At 37.8% G+C, this 22,053-nt stretch overlaps 3 protein-coding genes across 5 annotated transcripts in view; all 3 read right to left on the minus strand.

The window, feature by feature from the left end:
* ano2b (anoctamin 2b) overlaps window positions 1-4,456 on the minus strand; it is a 68,785-nt gene extending 64,329 nt beyond the window's left edge. The window contains exon 1 of the mRNA XM_055153458.1: window positions 4,006-4,456. The gene's annotated coding sequence lies outside the window, so the exon portion shown is untranslated. The remainder of the gene's footprint in view (window positions 1-4,005) is intronic.
* A 997-nt stretch (window positions 4,457-5,453) lies between these two features.
* Window positions 5,454-19,341, minus strand: pik3cg (phosphatidylinositol-4,5-bisphosphate 3-kinase, catalytic subunit gamma). 3 transcript variants are annotated; one of them, XM_055153609.1, is made up of 24 exons: window positions 19,178-19,341; window positions 18,218-18,341; window positions 17,295-17,466; window positions 16,606-16,868; window positions 16,173-16,259; window positions 16,003-16,103; window positions 15,766-15,935; window positions 15,169-15,356; window positions 14,776-14,883; window positions 14,618-14,705; window positions 13,802-14,240; window positions 13,135-13,233; window positions 12,889-13,024; window positions 12,158-12,223; window positions 11,929-12,072; window positions 11,384-11,465; window positions 11,165-11,268; window positions 10,598-10,744; window positions 10,161-10,251; window positions 9,487-9,617; window positions 8,376-8,487; window positions 8,137-8,294; window positions 7,182-7,263; window positions 5,454-6,342 (listed from the first exon to the last, which is right to left on the minus strand). In XM_055153609.1, the coding sequence occupies exons 2-24, from the start codon at window positions 18,332-18,334 to the stop codon at window positions 6,143-6,145; spliced, it is 3,285 nt and encodes a 1,094-aa protein (XP_055009584.1). In that variant the 5' UTR covers window positions 18,335-18,341; window positions 19,178-19,341; the 3' UTR covers window positions 5,454-6,142. The 3 variants fall into 3 exon arrangements, with proteins under 3 accessions (XP_055009584.1, XP_055009582.1, XP_055009583.1); XM_055153607.1 differs by having other exon boundaries at window positions 18,122-18,341; XM_055153608.1 differs by having other exon boundaries at window positions 18,122-18,347.
* A 1,809-nt stretch (window positions 19,342-21,150) lies between these two features.
* The window catches only part of zgc:162331 (uncharacterized protein LOC793007 homolog), a 48,211-nt gene continuing 47,308 nt past the window's right edge, over window positions 21,151-22,053 (minus strand). Inside the window, exons 9-10 of the mRNA XM_020926159.2 lie at window positions 21,734-21,913; window positions 21,151-21,502 (exon numbers count right to left, since the gene is read on the minus strand). Of these exons, the coding sequence (XP_020781818.2) occupies window positions 21,151-21,502; window positions 21,734-21,913 (532 nt within the window). The remainder of the gene's footprint in view (window positions 21,503-21,733; window positions 21,914-22,053) is intronic.

Here is a 22,053-nt window from a genome sequence, read left to right on the forward strand (position 1 = left end):
AACGGAGGTTTGCAGTCACACAGATCTGATTCCCTTTAGCAGGTTTGGAGTTTGCAAACATCTAAAGCCCATTTCTCGAGCCATTTTCCTGTTAGGACATCAAACAACCACACAATTACAATGTTCAAATCCCAAAACTAAAATATGACAATATCAGAACCAGAAACAAAAGCGATATGGTTCAAAAGACTTGAAAATATCGGCTTTGACAATAGATGCATCCCACTGGGAAAACAAACATGGCGGTTTGATGCTCACTTTTTCAGAGGATTCTTCTCAGTATGCACTGAGGGGTAATGGAAATGAAATTTGTTTTAATCTGATGCCAAGTTATAAAGGGGTAGTATAATGCTATCAATGCAATACCAATATCAGTGAGGTGTGTATTAGCACAACTAGCTCATTCTATGTAAGCAGCTACTGTATTTAGTCTTATACAAACTGCTTCACTCCACAGTGCACCAGCAGATGGAGACCTTGCGCCCTCTTCTAGCATATATTTGTAGTGGACCAGATTTTATTTCTACGTAACTTTATTTATTCCAATCGATTATGCACTCTCCAGCTATACCTCTACACATCCAACTGGCAATACATTCATAGAAATAGATCCTGCCACTTCCTGTTTACACTATCTATATAGCTGGAATAAAATCCGGTACTCCATATGTGAAATGCCACTATTTGCTAACAATTTAATGATTATAGAACATACAAGACTGTAAAAGTGAAGTAAAAACAAACGACCAAAAAAATCTAATTAAAGCAATTAAAACACAACCTGTCACTTCCACATTTATAACCTTCTTGTTTACATAGCAACAACAGATTTAACTGTACTTCACACAAACCAGTAGACAAATGACAAACAAATGACTATTTTAGCACTAACCAGAGAATCCAGACGAGGGAGATCTTCTAAAAGCCATGTTTAGCACGCGTTTCTGCTCGTCTCACTGTGCCATGCTGCTCTGTCATTCAGGCAGCCATATTGGAGTGGCCAGTGGCAGGTGGAGGAGCCCCGGTACAATCCTTAGCTGTAGGAAGCTTAGCCACACCGGGATAAACCGTCTGTCCAAATGGCAGGGGGCAACATCTCTGCATCTTAGCCTATTGGGCACAGTTGCCTAATCCCAAACAGACTGGCCCATGCACTGAGGTTGGCAGTAACACAAGCACTGCCCAGACTAGATTAGGGGTTCACTAATGTGTATTAATGATTGGCCTTCAGGTGCTGGACAGGCCAGGCTGTGTGAAACTGTAGGGTTTCCTTAATACACTTGGGGATAAGCAGGAGTATTGGCAGAGAAAATGAAACTTACACAATCTTTGTCAATAAGAGGTTCATGTCAGGTAAAGGTCTTGGTTAAATTAAGATTATTAAATTAAGAAGCCAACTGGAAGCTTGTTGTGGATTTATAAATGCAAATGATCAATGGAGGATAGAAATAGAAATGGACAGATATGTCATTATTATTTTTGGCATACAACAAATTTGGTTCTGATAAGTAAAAAATCAGCCTCTATAAAAATGTTGCATTGCTTTTTAAAAAATAATTCAAATTACAGACAAAGAAAAGATCTTAACACTACAATAGTTAATCTGGGAAAGTCCATGACCTTGAGCCTTTGTAGAAATCATGGTCTAAATACCACCATCAAATTGACTAAACTTACAAACATCCATTCACAGTTTAAATCAGATTACATTTCAGATCATGCATAGGATTATAAAGTATTAGTTGACCTACTGACCCAAATTAATTCAGGTAAAACCATTAGCAGGTCATGATCCAATGGTGGAGAAGTAGCTTAGTCTAACCTGCAAAAGGCCATGACATTTATTGTTGCTATTTGAGTCAATCCTACCCTCTGGTAATGTTAAGGCGGTCTGTGTTTGTTTTATTTGATTTCAGGCAGGAATGAGTTGCAGTACAATATGTTGTCAAATTAGTCTTTTCCTTCCTCCTTAGTCATAGTCAGATTTGTCCAGTTGCCCTGGGGTAGACTGCCAGAAATGGCAGAACTTCCCCTTTACAAAACAAAGTCTAAATCTAATGGTTTAACAGAATAGTCCAGAGTATATAATGTAGTTTAATCCAGTCGTTCAGGCCCTCCTCTACCTGCCCTGTAGCCCTAGCTGCTCCTCCTGACTAATTGCCCGGGCCCAGTGTAACTGATGCTAAATACAGATAGTGTTAGGGGGGTGTCCGGTGTCATGCTGTGTTCTGTCAGGGAGACTATCTGATGTGGCAGCTCCCACTCGAGTGTCAGTCTCACGGGCACACACCGACAGCCCGCCCCTTTAAATATTTAAGGTGTAACTTTAACAAGGAGGTTTTGTAAGTGAGGAAACCGCCAAGAGGTCAAGTTTGGACCAAGGCTGGGCATTAAAAGGTCAAGGGTCAGACGACTGAACACAAGTGGTCAGGCAAGAGGAAATGTAGACTTTAATGAAAACAGAGTCAAGTGGAAGTAAAAGATATCAGAACCACAGACTCTTAAAAATATGTATTCTTATTGCTTGCAAACTAAGTTCAGTACACGCTGTGGCACTGAACCTATTTTTCTAGCTAAAAAATACCTTGAAAAAAATGTATTCTTATTGCTTGCAAACTTTCCCCTCCACAGATCTGTGCTAAAACTTGGCCTGGTGGTGCTACTATCGTCTAGCCTGATTCATCAGCCAGTGTCACTTCGTGGACACCGTCTGACCAGTATTACAATTCATTCGCTCAATGGTAGGAGGGGACTTTTTTTATTTAACCAATCGCTGCTATTTGGTCCTGACATATATAATGCACCAGTAACGGGGCTAACTAGTATATTAAGCTTTTCCCAAATCTCATAGGAAGAAGAGCAATAAAGTCTTTCCCCTTGATAAAATTCACCAAATATTGTCTTTGTTCCGGCTTTAAATCCTTGATCTCGAGAATCATTGCCAACACAGAGTGTATGGCTCTTTGCTGATTGGCTTGTGCCGGGACTCTCACTTCCAGGGTTCTTACAAACCATCTAGTGTATTCCGATTCCTGACCTATTCGCTGGAGAGAAATGAAATTGAGCAGAGCCACTAGGTGGTGCCAGCCTGGCTAACTATTGTCCATGGATAAAATAGCGACCTTAAATTTGTACTTACTTTGTTTCATTAGAAGCACACATCGAACTCAAACTCAAACTCAAGCACAGCATTTCCGCTGTGACCTCATATGCACATCCAGTGTGAGAGATAAAAATGTAAATAGGGCCATATGACCAGATGTCATCCATGCCACTGTAAATGCATTAAAACCCTTATACGGTCGTCAAGCAGCTTATACATGGAAGCAGGCAGAAATAGACAGAAGTGCATGACTCCAACTTGTCATAATCACTATCATAAACATGTACAGCACAGGCCTATAGCTTAGATCTATAGAGAGGTTATGTCATTATATATTATAGATGATTCTACTACCAATAGCCTCTTAAAGTACAAGTGATAGTATTACCCGGTAGTACAGTAAATAAAGCTGATAGATAGATCTTACAAGGGACCACCATGAGAAAGACAGATGAGGCAAGATTTCATTAGACAAAGGATTAGTCCAACCTAGTCAGTCCTGGACGAGCCCTCAAATTCCACCCTGGGCCAGCCTCCAAAATGCTGCTGATGTGAACACTTGTAAACTTTCATTCTTATTCAAAACATGTTCTTGCAGATGAATCCTTGAGCTGTTATATCAACACCATTGCTTCAGTCCTTTGCTCTGTCCATTAGCCTGTTCAAACACAACTAACTCCTTATAACAGTTTCTAATAATAAAATCATTTGCACTTGTTGTAATGTGTGAGGGCTCTTGAGCAACGCAGCGTGGAGACTTATGCAACAGCTCAATTAACCTCCAATACCAGGTCCTGAACTCAACTCCACCTCTGATTGCTGAAGACAGAATACGAGAATTCAAGTGGACTTTCTGAGAGTAAAGATGAGAGGAGCAGAGCAGTTTGAATGCATAGACTCACTTGACTGATTTCCCCTGTTGGTTGATCTGGTTCAAGTCTTCCTGGACAGAAGCTAGCGGGAATCAAAATAAATCAATGCATACAGCTCCATTTTGGGACATCCTCCTCCCCCGAGATTGCGCACACCTGTCAGAGGCGATTCTGTGAAGGAGAAATGATGATGGTTCATGTGGAAATAAATCTAAAAACATGTGACAGGAATAAATATAAAATGCAGGTAGTAAATAAACAGAGCAGAGGTAAGAATTAAAAGCAAAGGTGTTTTATATAGGTGTATTCATATAGATTTATGTAACACCTGGTTGTCTGACTGTTCTACCTTCAGTTTTGAAAGGCAAGCATGTAATTTAAAGCAACTTTCTGGAGGTGGCCTGTCACCTATATGATTACATGGAAATAGATAGTTAAAACCACACTTCGGAACATTCTTCATGTTGTTCTGTGGAATACTACACAAGCAGGACAAGGCTCTCCTCCAGGCCAAATATTAGTCAGTTTTGTGGAGACGAAAGCCCACTCAGAGTAAGGATGGATGTTTTTTTTCTACGTTTCTACAACACCGAAAAATGAAACATAGAAACATCCTTTTTTTTTTTTTTTTTGGTCAAATATTTATCCAGAAGCTTTAAATTGTAGTTTGTTTATGTCCAACACTTTGAACAATGTAATAAACAAGTGTATATTATGTTTTTGTCTTTATAGGTGAAATAATAAGAAAAGGGTCCCATCCCAGATCTCATAGGGTGGAGCATTTCTGTGCAGTTTTAATGTTTAAGAGGATGCTCGGTTTTTCTCATTAACTCAAAAACAACAGAAAGCTTTATCTTCCAGCCATGTACAGTACTCCTGACCAGGATGGTGGTACAGATCTGCTGTAATCCATTGAAAAGTGGGTCAAATGCAAATATTTTGTTTCATCCGGGAAAACTAAATGAACATGTCCTTCAAAAACATGCTCAGTGGAGTTGTCTTCCATTATAATTTATATCCCATTTAAATTTTTATAGAAAATGTAATCTGTCTTTTGTTTATATGCACAGCACTTTTGAAATCAACGACGATAAACTTACAGCTCAAGGCCATATACAGACACACAATATAGACTAATCCAGTTAGCATTAGCAATTGAAATGTATGGAGCAGTGACACATTCCCACCTCCTCACACCATTGAACAAAACAGGAACCAGAGCTGAGAATTGAGTGTGTAGCTACACAAAACAATTGTACAATATATTTGTTTTGTCACATTATGTTTCTATAATAATTAAAAGATGACATATTTGAAGATGTGAACTTTCAATATATGTATGCTCCTAAAACCCCAACAATTTCCTTTTTTTTTGTTCGTTTGTTTTTAATAAATCATTATAGAGCAGCCAAAAAGAGGATTTACATAATGAATATTCACTATGTTTATATAAGAGAAAGGCAACAAATAGCAACCTCTTGTGGTCACTTAGAGCATGTACAGTGAGTTTATTGGAATTGGATTCATACAGATGGTATATAAAATAAAAACGGTTCACAGATGCTGTTCCAGCCATGGTTGTGGTTGATAAAACTCATAATTGACAAAAATATATCAAATAATTTCAGCTATTTCAACTTGGTAATAATTAACTTGGACAAAAAGATGAGCTTTCACATAATAAAACATTTAAAAGGCGCTAAATGTTACTTCTTCCAGTGGCACGACTGTGTAAACATAAAAAGCACTGACCAGCAGGTGCTAATGTAACATGGTAAGAACATTTCAATGATATGTTTTGATAATATTTAAGTTCCAGTATTTTACTTCTTTTTCTACAGTTTAAGAACTTTCTTGGTTTTCTACATGAATAAATATTACAACAATACATTCTGGTTTGGTCAAATAGGAAATAATATTAATGTTATACTTTAAATAGAATAGAAAATTTACATGTTTTCAATTTAATCATCCTGAGTTTTAAAGAGGCAGGCCAATAATCTGTGAAAAAATCACAATGAGAACTAGTAACAGTATCTTAGCAGAATTAGCACAATTGCAATAGCATATAATTTATTTACATTATCTTTTAGCACATTGATTCATTAAGGTCAATAGTCATCCTTATTGTAACATGGACCTTGCATGCGATTTTTGACAGTGAATCCTAGGTAGATCTTTTTTCCACTCCCTGTTTTATGCCGAGCACCAAGTGAACAAACCAGTTGATCTGAACCATCCAGCCTTTTTCTCTGCATATCTCAATTTGGTCCAGCAGGTGGCGCTGTGCCTCATCATCACTGCGGCCCACGGTCAGAGCCTCCCGGATGTACTCGATGTCCTCTTTACTGGTCAGCTGGGGCATTCCTGTGAGAGGAGATTAAATATGTCAATTAATATGGAAATATTTTTCATAGAGCTCCTGGAATTAGCCAGTGAAAGGGTAAAACGACTTTATCCCACACCACTATAAGAGGGCAAATGATTTTCCAAAGCCAATGATTTCTAAACTTCTTTAGTTATTATAAGTCTGTTAACTAGTATAAGGTAGAATTCCATTTTCCTGATTTAATCATATTTTTACCACAAGTTTCCTACTGAAACATTATTGAATGTGAAGTCTTCAATCTGAACTTATTCCAATTATTCCAAGTTCCCACTGGTAAGTATTTTCATACCCCCCCGGTGCCCTTGTGCCCCTAATTGGGAAATACAACTCACAGTCTGCCGAGTGGCCAGTCTAAACACAGAAATAATTGGAAAAGATTTGGCACCATCAGAAGTATAATACTCCCTACAATGGAAGCAGACGGTACTACACTAGATTGAATATCATAATGTCTTTAGGGCTGATGTTTCCAGGTCCTGTACTGATGGTAAATAAAATTCTCCTGTGTTAGAACTCCGGCGTCATATGTCTTCTCTTCAACTCTCAGGTTACTGCAGGTTATTCTACAACAGAGCCCCAAATGCAACGCTTGGGGTTTGAGGTCAGATTTAGTCGAGATCTTAATCAGGACCACCTAGATGGAGTAATTGTACCTACTGTGCTTTTTAAGTTCATTTAAATGGGAATTGTGACAACCAGAGTAAAAGTACCATCATTGTATGATTCACATTATAGAGCTTCATTACAAGCTTTGAACAGTGAATGCAATCTCAATGAAATCTTCTTGATAGAAAATAAAAGAGAGAATTCTAAATACCAGTCATGAGCATCATGGAGAAGAGGATGATGAGGAGGTTTGTGTGGTGTCGAAGAGCGAGATATGCTTTGACGCACACATCCTGAAACAAAAAAGAAAGAGATCGGAAATATAAATATAAACAATAAAATATAAAACAATTAGGGCTGGGCACGTTAACATCTTAATTTTGCGTTAACTAATTAAGGCATTAACACCGATAATTATTTTAACGCCGTTTTTATTATTTATTTATTTAATTGTAAACGTCTGTTTCTCACTGGCTTTTATTTTGAAAAAGTCCACCGCGAGAGTTTCTTTAAGTTTGACGTCTTTTCTTTATACTTTTTTCACTTTTTTCTGACCACGTGAGATGCAACGTATCCAAGCCTCTGCAAGCCGCAGGCCCGGCTGCGTGTCCGGGCACAGGCTCTGGCTCCGGCTCTGGACATGGGTTCGGCCACTGGTTCGGCCGCGGGCTCCGGCTCTGTCCGGACCAACCGTGCGTGTCACTGATTTACCCAGATACCATTGGAAGAAAAATTGTGATTGGTCCATTTCCATTCCATTATATTAACCCTTTGTTTCCCAAGAAATATCAGTCCAAGTTTATAACATTGATCTAGAAATTATTATTAGTGTAGTGTTTATTACTCACTGCATAAAAAATATTCATAAAATATATTAGTAGTACAAAAGTCCATTCAATATTTTTTTTCTTGAGCCTTCACTGAATACCTGAGAGTTCCCCTTTGAAAGAAATGCTGTTTGCACAACAAATGTTTGGCTCTTTCATTTACATTTCCAATAAAAGTGGGCTATACTCTACTTTTTAATTCATTAATTGGTTTTGCGTATAACATACGATTAATCGTGGTTAATTTTTTTTTTTTTTTTTTTGCCCAGCCCTAAAAACAATACATTTCCATGCACATTGCACAATTCCAATGTACATTATTGCTACAGAAATGCGCACCTGGAATTTCTGGAAGTTTGGGCTGCTCTTCTTTCCTGATGTTCCCATCACGTAGAGGAAGTCAGGAGTGAGCACAAATGGTACCCACTCTTTACTGATGCCCATGAAGCTCTTGTAGTTTCCCAGGATGTGGCCAAAGTCGATGTGAAAGAGGTTTCCTGTTATCAGTAAATATCACAAGGTTAGACTCTGTGGTGTGTTTTTGTTTTATTTGAGTCCAGCAGCCCACATGTCCAGACCTGACTCGGTGATCATGATGTTGTCGTTATGGCGATCTCCAATCCCGAGGACATAAGTGGCCACACAGTATCCTCCACAAGAGAACAGGAACCTCTCTACGGCCTGCTGGAACTGAAATAAGACAGAATAAAGTGTAATCAAGTTTAATTACTTTTTGATTCAAGTTCAGAGAGACTAGGAGCATCCACAGATTTGACAGAAAAGCATTTACTGTTGTAGAAAATTAGCCAGAGTAAATTATGTAAATGCAGCATACTACATACAAAACTTAGTTAAAGCACTTGAGTTTCCCCCAGTTAATGATCACTCAAACACATTTTACTCAATCCTTATTTTATATGTTTTGCATTGCTACTACCAAAAAAATCATATAAATTCATGAACATATATTTGTATTTTCTTTGTCAGTTAAGAACTATATAAGCTATTACAATTGAAAACAGCATAATTAGTTGACATACTTTTTTTCTTATGAAGTATGCATTGCCCTTGATCATTCGTAAACAATACAAAAATAATGATAACTTAAAAATACGTTTCTATAAAAATCAGTCATCCACTTTTTAGGTGAGACCTCCATAATAAATATACAGTATGTTGTCTGCACGCAGTCAAATCCCAAATATCACACTTTGTTGACTCCCCCAGGACTAAACATGGAGTTATCTCAGTTCATCCTGACCATAAGAGACAGTCCTCTACATTGACAATGTTTAAATCCAGACTTTAGCTGTGCAGGTTTTTATTCTGCACTCTTCTCTTAATTTCTCAATTTTATGATGATTATTTATATTTCATTTGTTTTTGTGATTTTAATGTATTCCTGATCATGTAAAGCACTTTGAATTACTTTATGTACAAATTGTCCTATACAGATAAATTTGCCTTGCTTTTGACTGAGACACAAACAGTTGGCGCAGGTGTTAGAGCTAAAAGTGGAGTCAGTCAGAATAATGGCGTGGGCTGCTTCCTTCCTGTCTGTCACAATGTCATTTCCTCTGAAGGCTAAATAACACAGAGGCCTGAGACAAACACACAACTACTCAGCCCCAATCTAAAAACTATTCAAAATAAAACAAGACACACTTGGATCTGTAACTTAGATCTTACCTTGTCTTCACTGACGCACTTGTCCCGGAGCCATTGGTACAGGATCTCATCTTTAAAAGCCCCAGTGCTGCCAACCACACTCTGCTGGATGTTGGCAATCGTTGTGGCATCTTTCACAATCTCAATCATCCCTAAAGTAATGGAAGACGCTTAAAATATTTGAACATAACTGGTGTTTCTTTGTCAGTGTTATTCAGATTTCCTTACCCGTTACTAAATCGTATGTAGCATTTCCGTATATATTATTATTAGACAACCATGTGATTTAGAATTGTATATCCTGGTAGGGTTACTCCCAGTGGCTGGTTTGCTTTTATGATTTGTAAAATGATGTTATGTGTATTATGATTGATGTCTTTGTGTGTAGTCCTACTAATTAGCATTTTATACAAATGGATATTCCTGTTTCCTTACATTAAATAAGCCAAAAAAGCTAATCCTCCAGCTATGATTATCCCATGGTATGAGTAATAGTCCATTTGAAAAGCACTATAGACACACTAAAATCTAACAGTTTTTTTGTTTGTTTGTTTGAGTGAAACTGGGCATTCCTATTAATCTTTTTCATCAAAATTTGCATTCGGCACTCATGAAATCTCTTTTTAATCCACCAAACGAAAACAAAATCTCATTCACTCCTATAAGCTCCTGTTTATCCCCTGTACTGGACTGACCTATCCTGTTGCCGGTGGAGATGCAGCCGTAGGGCAACAAGCAAAGATCCAGGGACTCAGTCTCCCAGATGGACTCCATGATCAGCAGAATCTACAGGGACACACACACTCGTGTAAGTATGATATGACATGAGGGAACAGAGTAAAAAATAGTACTATATAGATATTTTTGGGGACCTGATACCATTACTGTTGTGGTCAATAACTGATACTTGTTGATACAGCTACAACAATTTTAGTAAAATTGTAGTAAAATTAAATTACATAATTTGATTGAAAATAATCAAAATATGCTCAGCCCAAAAATATGGCCTTTGAGTGCTCTGGATGCTGATAGAAACATATTTGTCAAACTTTTATACTTATGTTAAGTTATAGCAAAGTTCACATATTACACAATTAAACAAATTTTCACATGAGGTCACAGAATGTCCCACCTGCAGTATGAGCATGTCTTGTCTGAGGTCGTCCCCGTCCTTAAATATGATCCCTATGGGGTCTTTACACAGAGTGGTGGGATCCGCTCTTTTGAACTGTAACCACACCGGCTTCTTCTTAGATGCCATCACTTTACACTGCTCAATCTGCAATCAACAAATGACAGCGATAAGTGACTCATGAGTCATGACTATAATAAAAGTCTCATCCTCACTACTGTAAATAAACATGTGCAGTGACAAAAACATTTGCTGTTCACTGCTGATATCTAAAAGTCTCTGTCACATACTACAATTTTGTTTTTAGCCTTTTGTTCTATGTAGGTTACTTTGGTTTTACTCATTATTTCTCCTAAGTAACTATTTTTGTTCAGTTCTGGTGTGTTGATTATTTCTGTGTTTTCACATTGTATATACAGTCACAAAAGCATGGTTTAGTCCAAATGTAGGCATTCCACTTGGTCTTGTTTCCTTGTATTAAAACTGTATTAGAAGTTAACTGAACATTGATTATAACTGTATGTCTGGACAATTGCATTAATAACTGATGTGTACATATATTCTCACCAGTAACGCTCCGGCCCTCAGTCCTGGATCATAGGGGACTCTGAAACTTTCTGGTAACCCAGACGATTGAAGTGCCTCCAGCTTCTGACGCAGTTGAAACACCACTGACAGAAAGCACAGTCTCAGTCACTACAGTGATTCTTCACATGATTTAACAACATGTACAGAGCTTAAGGCCTGCTACAGTGTAATAATAATATTATTCTTTACAGTCTTTACCTTGAGCAGTGATGTCATATTTGTCTGCTGACATGGCCTTAACCTCACGAGTCACTTTCTGCAAAGCCTCTGTCGTTTCCACCTGAAAATTCACCGTAAAACAAAGTATGTGTTACATTCATGTGTAGAGTATTCTTTAAGATATTTTTATGCACAAATAGTCAGCAATATTTCTTTCTGATGACTTCCCCAATTAGTGGATGTTATAGGAACATTTGTTATGAATATGTTTAAAGCACTGATCTCAAAATAGGGGTATTAGTTATTTAGTTATTAGTATTTAAGACAAATAATCTTGCAATTTATTGTTAGATAATTATTACTTAATAATTAGTATATAAAAATGTGTTTTGGATTCATATGCTTGCTAAGTATTTTTAAGATAAAATATCAAAAATGTCATCTTGCATGTTGCTATTGTTTGAAAAGGGTAAAATATATATCCCAGCTTATTCAAAATACAGACTTATTTTTTATTTGTATTTTTTCTCTTTGTTTGTGCTGTTACTTCATCTTTTACGTGTGTTACTTTTACTATTTGTCACCTGTTTCCTGAAGTCAAGCAGCATGGCCTCCCCACAGCCTCTGAGATAGGCCTCCAGCAGCACAGCGTACCTCTGCTGATAGTGCATGGACTGAGCGATCTCACTACGCAGAAACCAGAATAGGAAATGCCCAATACGCTTACTCTGGATTTAGGCACAAGAGGAAATACACTGATTTCACAACAACTTTTTAACAGTGAAACTGCAGTATACAGTAATTATAGCTTACCCTCAGAGCTCTTTTCAGCAGGAACCTGACCAGGGCACTGTCATGGTAGGGCTCAAACTTCACAGCCTAAAGAAGATACAGAATAAAACTAAACTTAATGCGCACTATGTAACTATTTTGGTGGAAGGTCCACTATCTGTTTCTCTCTATCGAGTTGTTATTGCTTACATAAAATATTCCACCAGAATATGTCGCTAGTGGAGAGTTTAATGCCATACTTTGGAATATTAAAGCAAAGCAATAATATCTCCATGGAGACAAACAGGTGATGAAATCCCCATGAGAAAATCACATTATACACATTTTACAATTGTGTGTTGTAAAATGTAGAAAATTGTAGTCGTCAAAAGGTTTGTGTTGACAAAAAATAAATAAAAATGGGCAACACAGATAAGGAAGAATATGCTAATTTGTAATACCTTTTCATTTTGGGAGATGCTGTAAGAGAATTTAAGTAATTTATCTTCCACGTACATCTCAGTTTAACATTGACTCACAAAAGCTATATTTACACCACAATCTTCCCTTGGCATACCACTGGCATAACATTATCCAAATTGCGGCATTTTGCTGTCTAACTGGTGTCTACTGGCCTTCATAGTCTCACCACTTGCTTTATAAACCTCGTCCTTTGGAAGCATAGTCAAAGGGGTCTCCCTTTTAATTCCACCCTTTCTTGGACAAGCTGAAAACTTCGAGAATGGATACTAAATGTTTCTTCTGCCACAGACCTGTACAAGCTGTAGCAGATATCGGAGCACATCATCGTCTTCTAAAGTCTCCAGTTTCCTCACAGCCATCGAGCGAACCTGAGCGTCTGAGTAGTGACAGTCTAACAGCTGCATGGCCAGGCCCACATCCAGACCACTGCAAAAACAGTTCATAAGAAAATACCATAGACTATATACAGTCTATAATGTGAAAACAGAGAGATAATGGCAACATATAGAAGACAAGTACAGTGAAAGTGATGGTACCTTGTGTCCCATGCACTGCTGCGCTCCAACAGCCGGTGTGTTGCCAAAACGTCCTCTTGTTTACCCCACCGGACCGAGCCCAGCAGCTTTGGGTATGCTCTGAGAAAAAAAAAAAAACATCCACATATGACAGAGGCTGGGAAGATTTAGTAGTTAAAGGTCCTATATTAGCCATAATTGACTTTTGTGAACTATGAGCTATGTTATAATGTTACCCCCTCAAAAACATATCTGGAGCAGTTTTATTTCATTCACACATGTTTGAGTAATCCTTTCTTATTAGGCTGTCTACATCTCTAAAGTGCAACATGCTCTGCCCCTTGAGGTGTCATGAAGCAGTAGTTTTCAAATTAGGTTCAAAAGTGTTCAATTCCAGGGCTGAGATTATCCATATTATTCTACAGAAGGGGTATGGAGTTTAAAAACACAGTGGAGATCTTCCTTATTACCACATGATATCACAAGGAGTGTTTTCTGTTTGAGAGGAGAACTCAGCCTAAATAAGTAGAGTTAGTGTTAAACCTGTGTGAATGAAATATAACACAACTTTCTGATGAGGAAACCACATTATAACGATCAGGAAATTCCAAAATATGGGCCTCTTTAAGGATTCTCATCGTTTCCTATGGACAGAATTTGCAAGATTAGTTTACATTGTTACTCATACCTGGGGTGCTTCATACACTCATGTCGGAAGTGCCACAGCAGCTCCTTGTCTTCTGGGCTGAGCGGGTGCAGAGGATCCGTGCTCACTATGGCCTCAAACTGTTTCCTCAGATGATTGGGCATCTCCCTTTGCCCTCTCACCCCTCCCTCACCCTCCTCCCCTCCTCCAGCGTCACGTGGCACGTCTCTGCCCGTGTCCCGACTCTTGGGTAGCACCACGGGGTAGCAGTACTTGTCCAGCAGGATTGAGATAGCCATAGATGAAGCTTTGTCAGGGTTGGTAGCAGAGGTTAGCTTGTCTGCGTTGATGCTGCTGCTGCTCTCCTCACTTTTCTCAGGCATCTTCCACATGTGAAGGATGAACTCGCCCTGACGCAGCAGAGAGCGGTGGTCGATCAGAAGCAGGTTCACGTAGTACAGCAGGCGATTCTTGCACTTTCCTTGGAGACAAAACAGAAAAAATATATTTTATTTCAATGGTTTTCAAATGTGGGACTGCACACTTCTAAATAAGGACTAACCTAAACAATGACAGACATGCGGATTATCTCTAAATTCAGCAAATATGTGAACTGCAGAGGAATCTTGTGTACTACCAGGTGTGCTGATCCCTCACCAGATGTTACACAGTGCACCTTAAGTTTGCTTTTATCCACTTTAAGTAACCTTAAATTAACCTTAATCCAATAACCAAAAATGACTGTATCATGCTCTTGCCATTAACAAAGAGAGCATGGTAAGAAGTCATATCTCAAAAGTTTTAAAATGCAAATTCCTTTTTGAATTTGTTTTGTTTATGATTTCCACACAGGTATACCTTCACGACTAGCTGTGTCAGATGTATGATCCTGGTAGGCGGAGCCTGTCTTGGAGTTTGGGGTCTGGATTTGTTTCCCACACACAACCTAGAATAAAACATTCAGTACATAAAGAATGAAAACTGCTGCAATATAAGTATAAGAAGTATGAGGTTACCTGGAGGTTTAGACGAGCCCCTTTTGGTAAATCCTTGATTTTAATACTGAATTCCAACCAGCAATTCCACAAAACCTCTTCAGTGAATGGTTTTGAAGTGGTTCGTTCCTGAAACAAAGAACTGGTTTACAGTAGTTATAATATACAATGTTAAAACCATAAATTGTAAACTTCTCCAAGGAGATAAGATAAGTTTTATGCCATAATATGGAAGATTACATTTCCATGGAAACAGGCAGGAGGGGGTTCTCCAGGCCAAATAAGAGCCAGGTTTATAGAGTTGCAAGCCTGCTCAGAGTAAGGATGCAAGTTTTTCAGTCCTATAAAAACTACATACTTGGCTTTAAGTCCTAATTTAATTTAGATCTGGTAAAATACTAGTTAGTATGTTACCTGAGCTAGGAGCTGTTGTCCGTGAAAGATGCTGGCCTCGATGTAAACAATGAGCTCGGAGGTTTTGGGCAGAATGGGAATGTCCAGGCCCAGAATTTTCACCCTGAACTTTCTGTTACAGTCCCACATGGAGACGGTGAAGACTCGCTCGTGGTCCTTCTCATCAATCGTCAGCTGCTCATGGGTGCCTTTAAAAACATTATATTAAAATTATTCAGTTTGTTGGCCAAGGTAGGGATTCTTCAACTGGGGGTTTAGTTTTGATTTGCAAGAATCTTCACAAGATTCTTGATTTACATACTAACATGTGCAAACCACATCACTCAACTCAACATTCTAAACTAACTAAGTAAACAGTTGAAACAACTGAAAATATATATATATATATATATATATATATATATAATATATATATATATATATATATATATATATATATATATATATATATATATATATATATATATATATATATATATATATATATATATATACTGAACAATTTCATTTTAGGAAAAAAATATTTTTTTCTTTTAAGTTAAGTCAGATTTTAAAAGAGGGCAGCAGCGCTGAACTTGAAAATTACTGAAAAAACACCTGCGACTCCAGTGCAGTCATCCACTTGTGCCCAGTCCTCTTTTTGGACCACGTCAAGATCTGGATCTGGGGGTCTCTCTAAAACCAGGTGAATTTCTTCTCCATTTTTCAGACACTGTCGAATCCAGTTAAAGTTCTGCAGAGGTTTGTCTCCATACAGAAACTCCTCCCTGTAGTAAATAAAAATATAAAGTGTTTTTTTTTATGTATAATATTTAATACTGATGATGACTGTACCTTCCACAAACGCGTAACACGTAATCATCTTCACTCATGTTTTCTGGGATGCCCAACAGAGTTTTTTTGTTGGCAGTCTTGGCAAAAAAGATGGAAAGTACCTAATGCGGAGTAGATGGGGTCAGAATAATATGCACTCAAATAGAGATAGTGTTAAGTACAAATTATACCTGCTCTGGTGTGTCTTCAATAGAGACTTTAATAGTTTGGCTGATAGTTTGGATGTGAATGACCACCAGGATAAAGCCATTACTGACCTAAAAAAATATAATAAGAAAAAATCTGGTAAGATGGCTATATCGAAGGCACAAAATAATTTCATCCATTAATGACATGTATAATTTTTAAATAATGTAATATGGTTTGATTTTGTAAATTACTTCAGTTACGCCAAATCTCTAATACATTTAAGGTTCCACAATTGTTACAAGCACTTTTTGCCATTTTTTTAACACTATTAATAATTCCTTAGCTGAAGCTTCTAAAGGCGATGGTTTCTGGTTGAGGGTCTGTCGCTCATGCTTATGAAACCACTCAATTTTCCTTTATTACCCCCAGATTCATTTGCGATCGTGGTGGCTAACTTAGTCTTAACTGCTGTACCTTGCTGAGGAGGTGTAGAGGCAGTGGTTTACAGGTGACCCAGGGATCCATGGAGTAGAGGCGGGGGTCCCTGTCACTCAACTCAATCCTGCGCGGCGTCAACAGTTTCCTTCGGGTAAACTCCAGCTCATCATCATGCACGTTACTCACATCTGTGACGTCGTAGCCTATCAGGTGGTTCAGATAACGCTGGTACTGCACTGACTGCTCTGTGGGCTGTGGACGCTGCATCATCTGGATACGACCTACATCTTTCTTCAAAGCTTTCACAACACAAAAGGATTACACATACATTATCAATATTATAGTTATTTTCCACAATGAGTGTTTAAATCCAGGTTCAAAACAGTTTTGTTTAACTTTGCATATGAGTCTTGCTTGTGGTGAAAAATAAGCCTAATACCATACTCTGGAACATTCCAGGCAAAGAAATAAAATCTTCATGGGCACAAACAAGTGGTGTACCCTCCATCAAAAAGTTACAGAGTGCACCTGTAATTCTTATTTCCCCCAGACCCCCAGGTATGATCTGTAGCAAAATACAATTCTGTCAATTGGACAATAGAGTGAAAATGTTTTGGTGCTCAGCTATGATTTTGGCCCATATTAAATAAGCTCATACTGATCACTTCTAAGGGAAACTGGAAACACCCTGTTTTAGTAAACACATGGTTGAGCTTGTCCTATACCTCTCCAGTAGCGAATGCAGTCCAGTGTTTGGAAGACTTGGTGTTTATCATAGATTTCACACACGGTGCCTTTCTTCTGATACAGGAGGATGCAGTGGTCTGGAGAAAACCTCTGGTAAAACTCCGGACACAGATTTGATGTAACTGCTTTCAGCCACACCTGAGCTTTAACCTGGAGAAGCACAAATAAACAGAATACAATAGGTTAGTACAGCTTTCTTTAATCAGTACAAGACACAAATGTACTTATATTTAATTGTGAGTTATTCATTCAGGTTTTTACAGTGATGACTCAAAATAATTTCAAAACAGTGAGGGTTTGAGCAAGACAAAACTTACATATTTTAAAGCAAGTGGAGGTAAATCTCAAAATAAGCTGGACAAAGTATAGACTAGCAGTGAGATGAAACACAACTTATAACATGATTTGCATATTGCTCCTAATATAGACACTGTTTGCTAAAAGTTTGCATATGGCATAATTTCTTTGCCTTCAGTATCTATGAGGCCAGGTTAAAATATGTTGTTATAAAGAAGAAGATCATTTATTTTCACTCTGATAATTAACTTAAATTCATGTTCAGATGTTTTGTTTTGTTTTTTTTGTTTGTTTGTTTTTTTTTTTTTGTTTTGTATCATTGTTTTGTATCGATTACTATTTAGGTTAATTGTTGCTCTTAAAAATGCACTGTGTAACTTTTCTTGTGGAGGGTTTGTTCTCCATGCAACAAAGCAATATTATCTACATGGAGACACACAGGTGGCAGACTCTAAACCAGAAATGTTCCACAGTGCATCTTTACTGTGATATTATTACTATGTTGTACCTGCTCCACTGTCCAGTTGCCAGCCACCTGTATCTGCAGAGTGTCAGGACTGCTCCCTCCACGTGCTGCTGTGGGCAAGACAAACTCCACACACACCTGGTCCATGGTCGTGTGGGACAGAGGGCAGATGGCCTTCTTCCTCCTCCTGTGTCTGGGGTCACGTATCACTACAACCTCTTCGTCACTCAGTTGCACCGGCTGCTCCCGGTCCATCACCTAACTGTACCTCAGGCGTCAACAGAGAACCATTTTAACAAGAAATCACCAAGAGCAGGTCAAGTTATAGATGAGTGAGCTAAAATAATTTTCCTATCTGAGTCAGGCAGCCAAAAATTGCCTGCTTATATGAATACTCTAATTTGAACACCTTGTTATAGAGTATTTTAATATACTATAACATTGCAACAATGAAGCATGAAAAACACGTTTTTGTAATTTTTAAAACACATAATACATGGGTAATTAGATTTGATAAACTTGTCACTTAACTTCCATTTCTTAAATTATGAGGAATAAATGTTTCTCTTCATATTTTGCTTGTCAAATATATTGAATAGAAAATGTAAAAAAGTGCATTGTACTCTGTATGCAGATGTGTCCTCTTGACTTACGCTACTATTCTATAAAGACAAAGCTCATAACTATAGAAATAGGCTTTCAATAAAATGTAATTTGGGCTTCTGGGCATTAGTAAATAAGGTAAAATGATGGAAACTGGTTTATAAATACAGATGACTAGGTTACATAAAGTTAAGTGCGCGGACACAGTTTCCGTTATGCTTATTTCACATGAGCAGGGGAAGTTTCCAAAAGCAGGAAGCAAAACTAGGCAAGTTTGTAGCAATAACAACTCAACAGACTCGTGTTATTCACATATATATCACACACGGAGTTAGCTTTATAGTTGTCATTACTAATACAGCAGTGACATGATGAAAAAGTGACCGTAGAAATACCAGCTGTCAACGCGCGATGTAACGGTCCCGTGCGAAACTATTGCGGACACACTCATGACTTTATATAGGAAAATAAAAACTGTTTTCCGCTTGAACTTACCAAGGCGCCAGGACGGAGAAGGCATTGAAACAAGAGCACTGGAGCAAAGATAATGACATCAAAGCTACAAAAGTGAGATCGAAGTTGTTTACAGAAAGAGTAACAGTTATAAAAAGTCTGGAGTGAGGAGAGGGCAGGACAGGAAAAACGCCAAGTTCAGTGAACCACAGGACCATGCATACACACCCGGTTACGACCTTTCAAAATAAAACTCCATGCGCTAATAATTCAGAATGGATTATCAATATTTTAGATTAAATTTAAAATGAGATACTATCTTTTTTTTTTGGTATGACTTTTCATCCATAACGAATACCCTTTTTTCCTCGTCCTTTCCCCCCTCGTTTGCCTTCAAGCGTCTATAATTAAAGTTTACCGGATATACTAAAGAGAATTCAATCCAACTTGCATAAAAAGATTCAATAGGTTAGTAAGAGACAATTTATTACTGTAAACAAATTGTTGTTTTTCCTCTAAGATTAAAGAGCTTTTATTTTTATTTTATTTTATTTTACATTTCCTGTTGGCATCCATAAATTTAATACTTGATTAAAGTGACCTGGGGTGCTTTTCTGGGTCTATGTTATTCTTTGTAATTTCCACTAGAGGGCGGTAAATTATCACATGAGCAGACCGACTGATGGATTTCATGTTGAGTTTAAGATATAAGGAGGACAAATGGTGTTCATTTCAAGCATACAAATCCAAAATTAAATTACAGAGTGTGTAAGAACATGCAGTGTCTGTCTTGCTCAATATTTAAACCAAAAGACATGTGATATGCTGATGTTTAAATTTTTTTTTTTTTTTTCATTGTTACATGTTGGTTTTAGAGAGATTTGACATAAGAGACATTAAATAATTACAAAAATTTATCTCAAACAAAAATATTTTATTTCAATACATAGCAGTTACAGTACAGTATTAAATAGGCTTATTTTATTTATATTGTAATTCAATCATGATGAAAATAACTAAAGTGCAAGTGTTTCAATACAAACAGAAATAAGTGGTTGTGACCTGACTTCACAAGATTTTTTAATTACAACAGAAAACAAATGTGTGTACTGTATAGGGTTCTAGTCATGTGATCCAGTGTGATGTACCTCTCATAGGAAAATAAGGAAGACGTAACTATTTATGAAGTGCTGCTTTAGTAACAAATTGAATGAAACCATGTAAGTGTGCTTCACATTAATGGTTCTTTCTGCAAAATACAAGAATATATTAGCTCTTCTGTTAGATACAGGCTGGATAGGATGTGTCATACAAAAGTCCTTCATGAATAATTGTTTTGTTAAAAGGACAAAATGAAATGTTTGTCCTTCCTTTTTACCTCCTACAAGTAAACTAAATAACAAAATTAAGTTTTTAGGTTCACAAAAAGTCAGTAACCACAATGAGAACATTGCTTTCTTCATCCTTATTTTCATTGTTCCTTAATATCTTCTTCATCCACAGTTTTTTTTAAGTGTTCAAACTCCAAATGTTTCAATCTTCAGTCCACATTGCTTACCAAGCCCATTAATTTTCCAAGTGAAGTGTGTCTGGACTTTAAACCTTTTGGAGTCTAACAAATAAGCTAGCAGTAATTTTGTCTTGTTTTGCTGATGGTGGTTGTTTATTTCTTTTATAGTAATTGCATAGGTGTGGAAGTGTTTTACTGACTGTTTTCCAGTTAGGCAAAAAGTTGTATTTCTTGTCCCAGGAAATCCAAATTAAAACTTTGAGTTGATTTAAAAAAAAAAAAAAAAAAGAATATTAATAATCTTATTATACAAACAAAGCCACAAACAATTGATAGAGAACAAAGTATGGGTTCCTGTTTAGTCCAAAAAGTAAGACATGTCTGTAAAAAGCATGCACCTGCTTGTTTTCACTTACACTGTCCATTTTAAACCACAGTCCTTTGCAATAGTCCAGCTGCTAAAAAAAAAAAACAGCCAATCACTTCAAAGCACATCTAGTTGCTGTTATTGCCATGGTCTCTGTGTGGCGGGGTTAGGGTTGGGGTATATGGGAGCAGCCGAGGGGTATGTGGGTACAGTTGTGTTCGGGTTGGGGGGGTATGTTGGGGTGGGATACTGGGGCATCATGTGTGTCTGACTGCGACTGTGGCTGGTGGTATGAGCCGGAGAGGAGGCTGTGGAAGAGGAGGAGTGGGGTAAGTGTAGGTAGTGGGGGGCTGTAGGTGCAGAAGGAGCAGAGGGAGGGGCAGATGGGGCAGTTGGTGTGGGCACCCTCTGCAGGACGACGTGGGGGTACAGCTGGGAGTCTGAGCGATATAGGCCAGAGAGAGATGCCTTCAGTAGACTCTCCTGGCTCCTGCAAGAAAAAGAGAGAGATTATATGACACATACAGGGAGGTTACCACATGGTTACCAAAAGTCTGTTATTAATTTTACGATATATTTATTTATATGCAGACTGCTGTATTAATATGAACAAACATGGGGTAACATGCGGTTTTAATATTATGTCATATTATTTAGTTCCTGTGTAGTTTGTAGTTAGTCCAAAAAATTAAACAGAATGTATTTAGTGGCTGTTCTGTACCTCTGATATCCCCTGTTCTCATAGCCGCTGAGTCCTCCGGTCAGGTAAAGGGGGCTGTCGGGGGCGAGGCGTGGGTTCATTCTTTGGGACAGGTGGAATATCTTTGGTGGAGCGAAGGACTCCCATTCTCCCTCCTCTCTCTCCCACTCTGAGCGGCGGGACGAGCGCTTCTCCCTGCGTCTGGGACAACAAACATTCAAAAGATATAATATTGTATTGTATAATATCATAAACTGTTAACTGCTAATGGTTCTAGTTTTAAATAATTGCGAAACCCATGGATGGATTGATGGGGAAAAGTCTACACAGAAAGATCTCAC

This window comes from Boleophthalmus pectinirostris, unplaced genomic scaffold (assembly GCF_026225935.1).
Source record: "Boleophthalmus pectinirostris isolate CB_2022bp ecotype Guang Dong unplaced genomic scaffold, ASM2622593v1 HiC_scaffold_18, whole genome shotgun sequence".
Taxonomy (NCBI): domain Eukaryota; kingdom Metazoa; phylum Chordata; class Actinopteri; order Gobiiformes; family Gobiidae; genus Boleophthalmus; species Boleophthalmus pectinirostris.

Excerpts from the sequence above, each read along its gene's own strand:
- pik3cg (XM_055153607.1), bottom strand. The coding sequence starts at position 18,334 with ATGGACCGGGAGCAGCCGGTGCAACTGAGTGACGAAGAGGTTGTAGTG. Across the intron at positions 14,884-15,168 it reads GACAACAGCTCCTAGCTCAG|GAACGAACCACTTCAAAACC; the intron begins GTAACATACTAA and ends TCTTTGTTTCAG. Across the intron at positions 12,224-12,888 it reads ATCTGCTACAGCTTGTACAG|GCTGTGAAGTTTGAGCCCTA; the intron begins GTCTGTGGCAGA and ends TATCTTCTTTAG.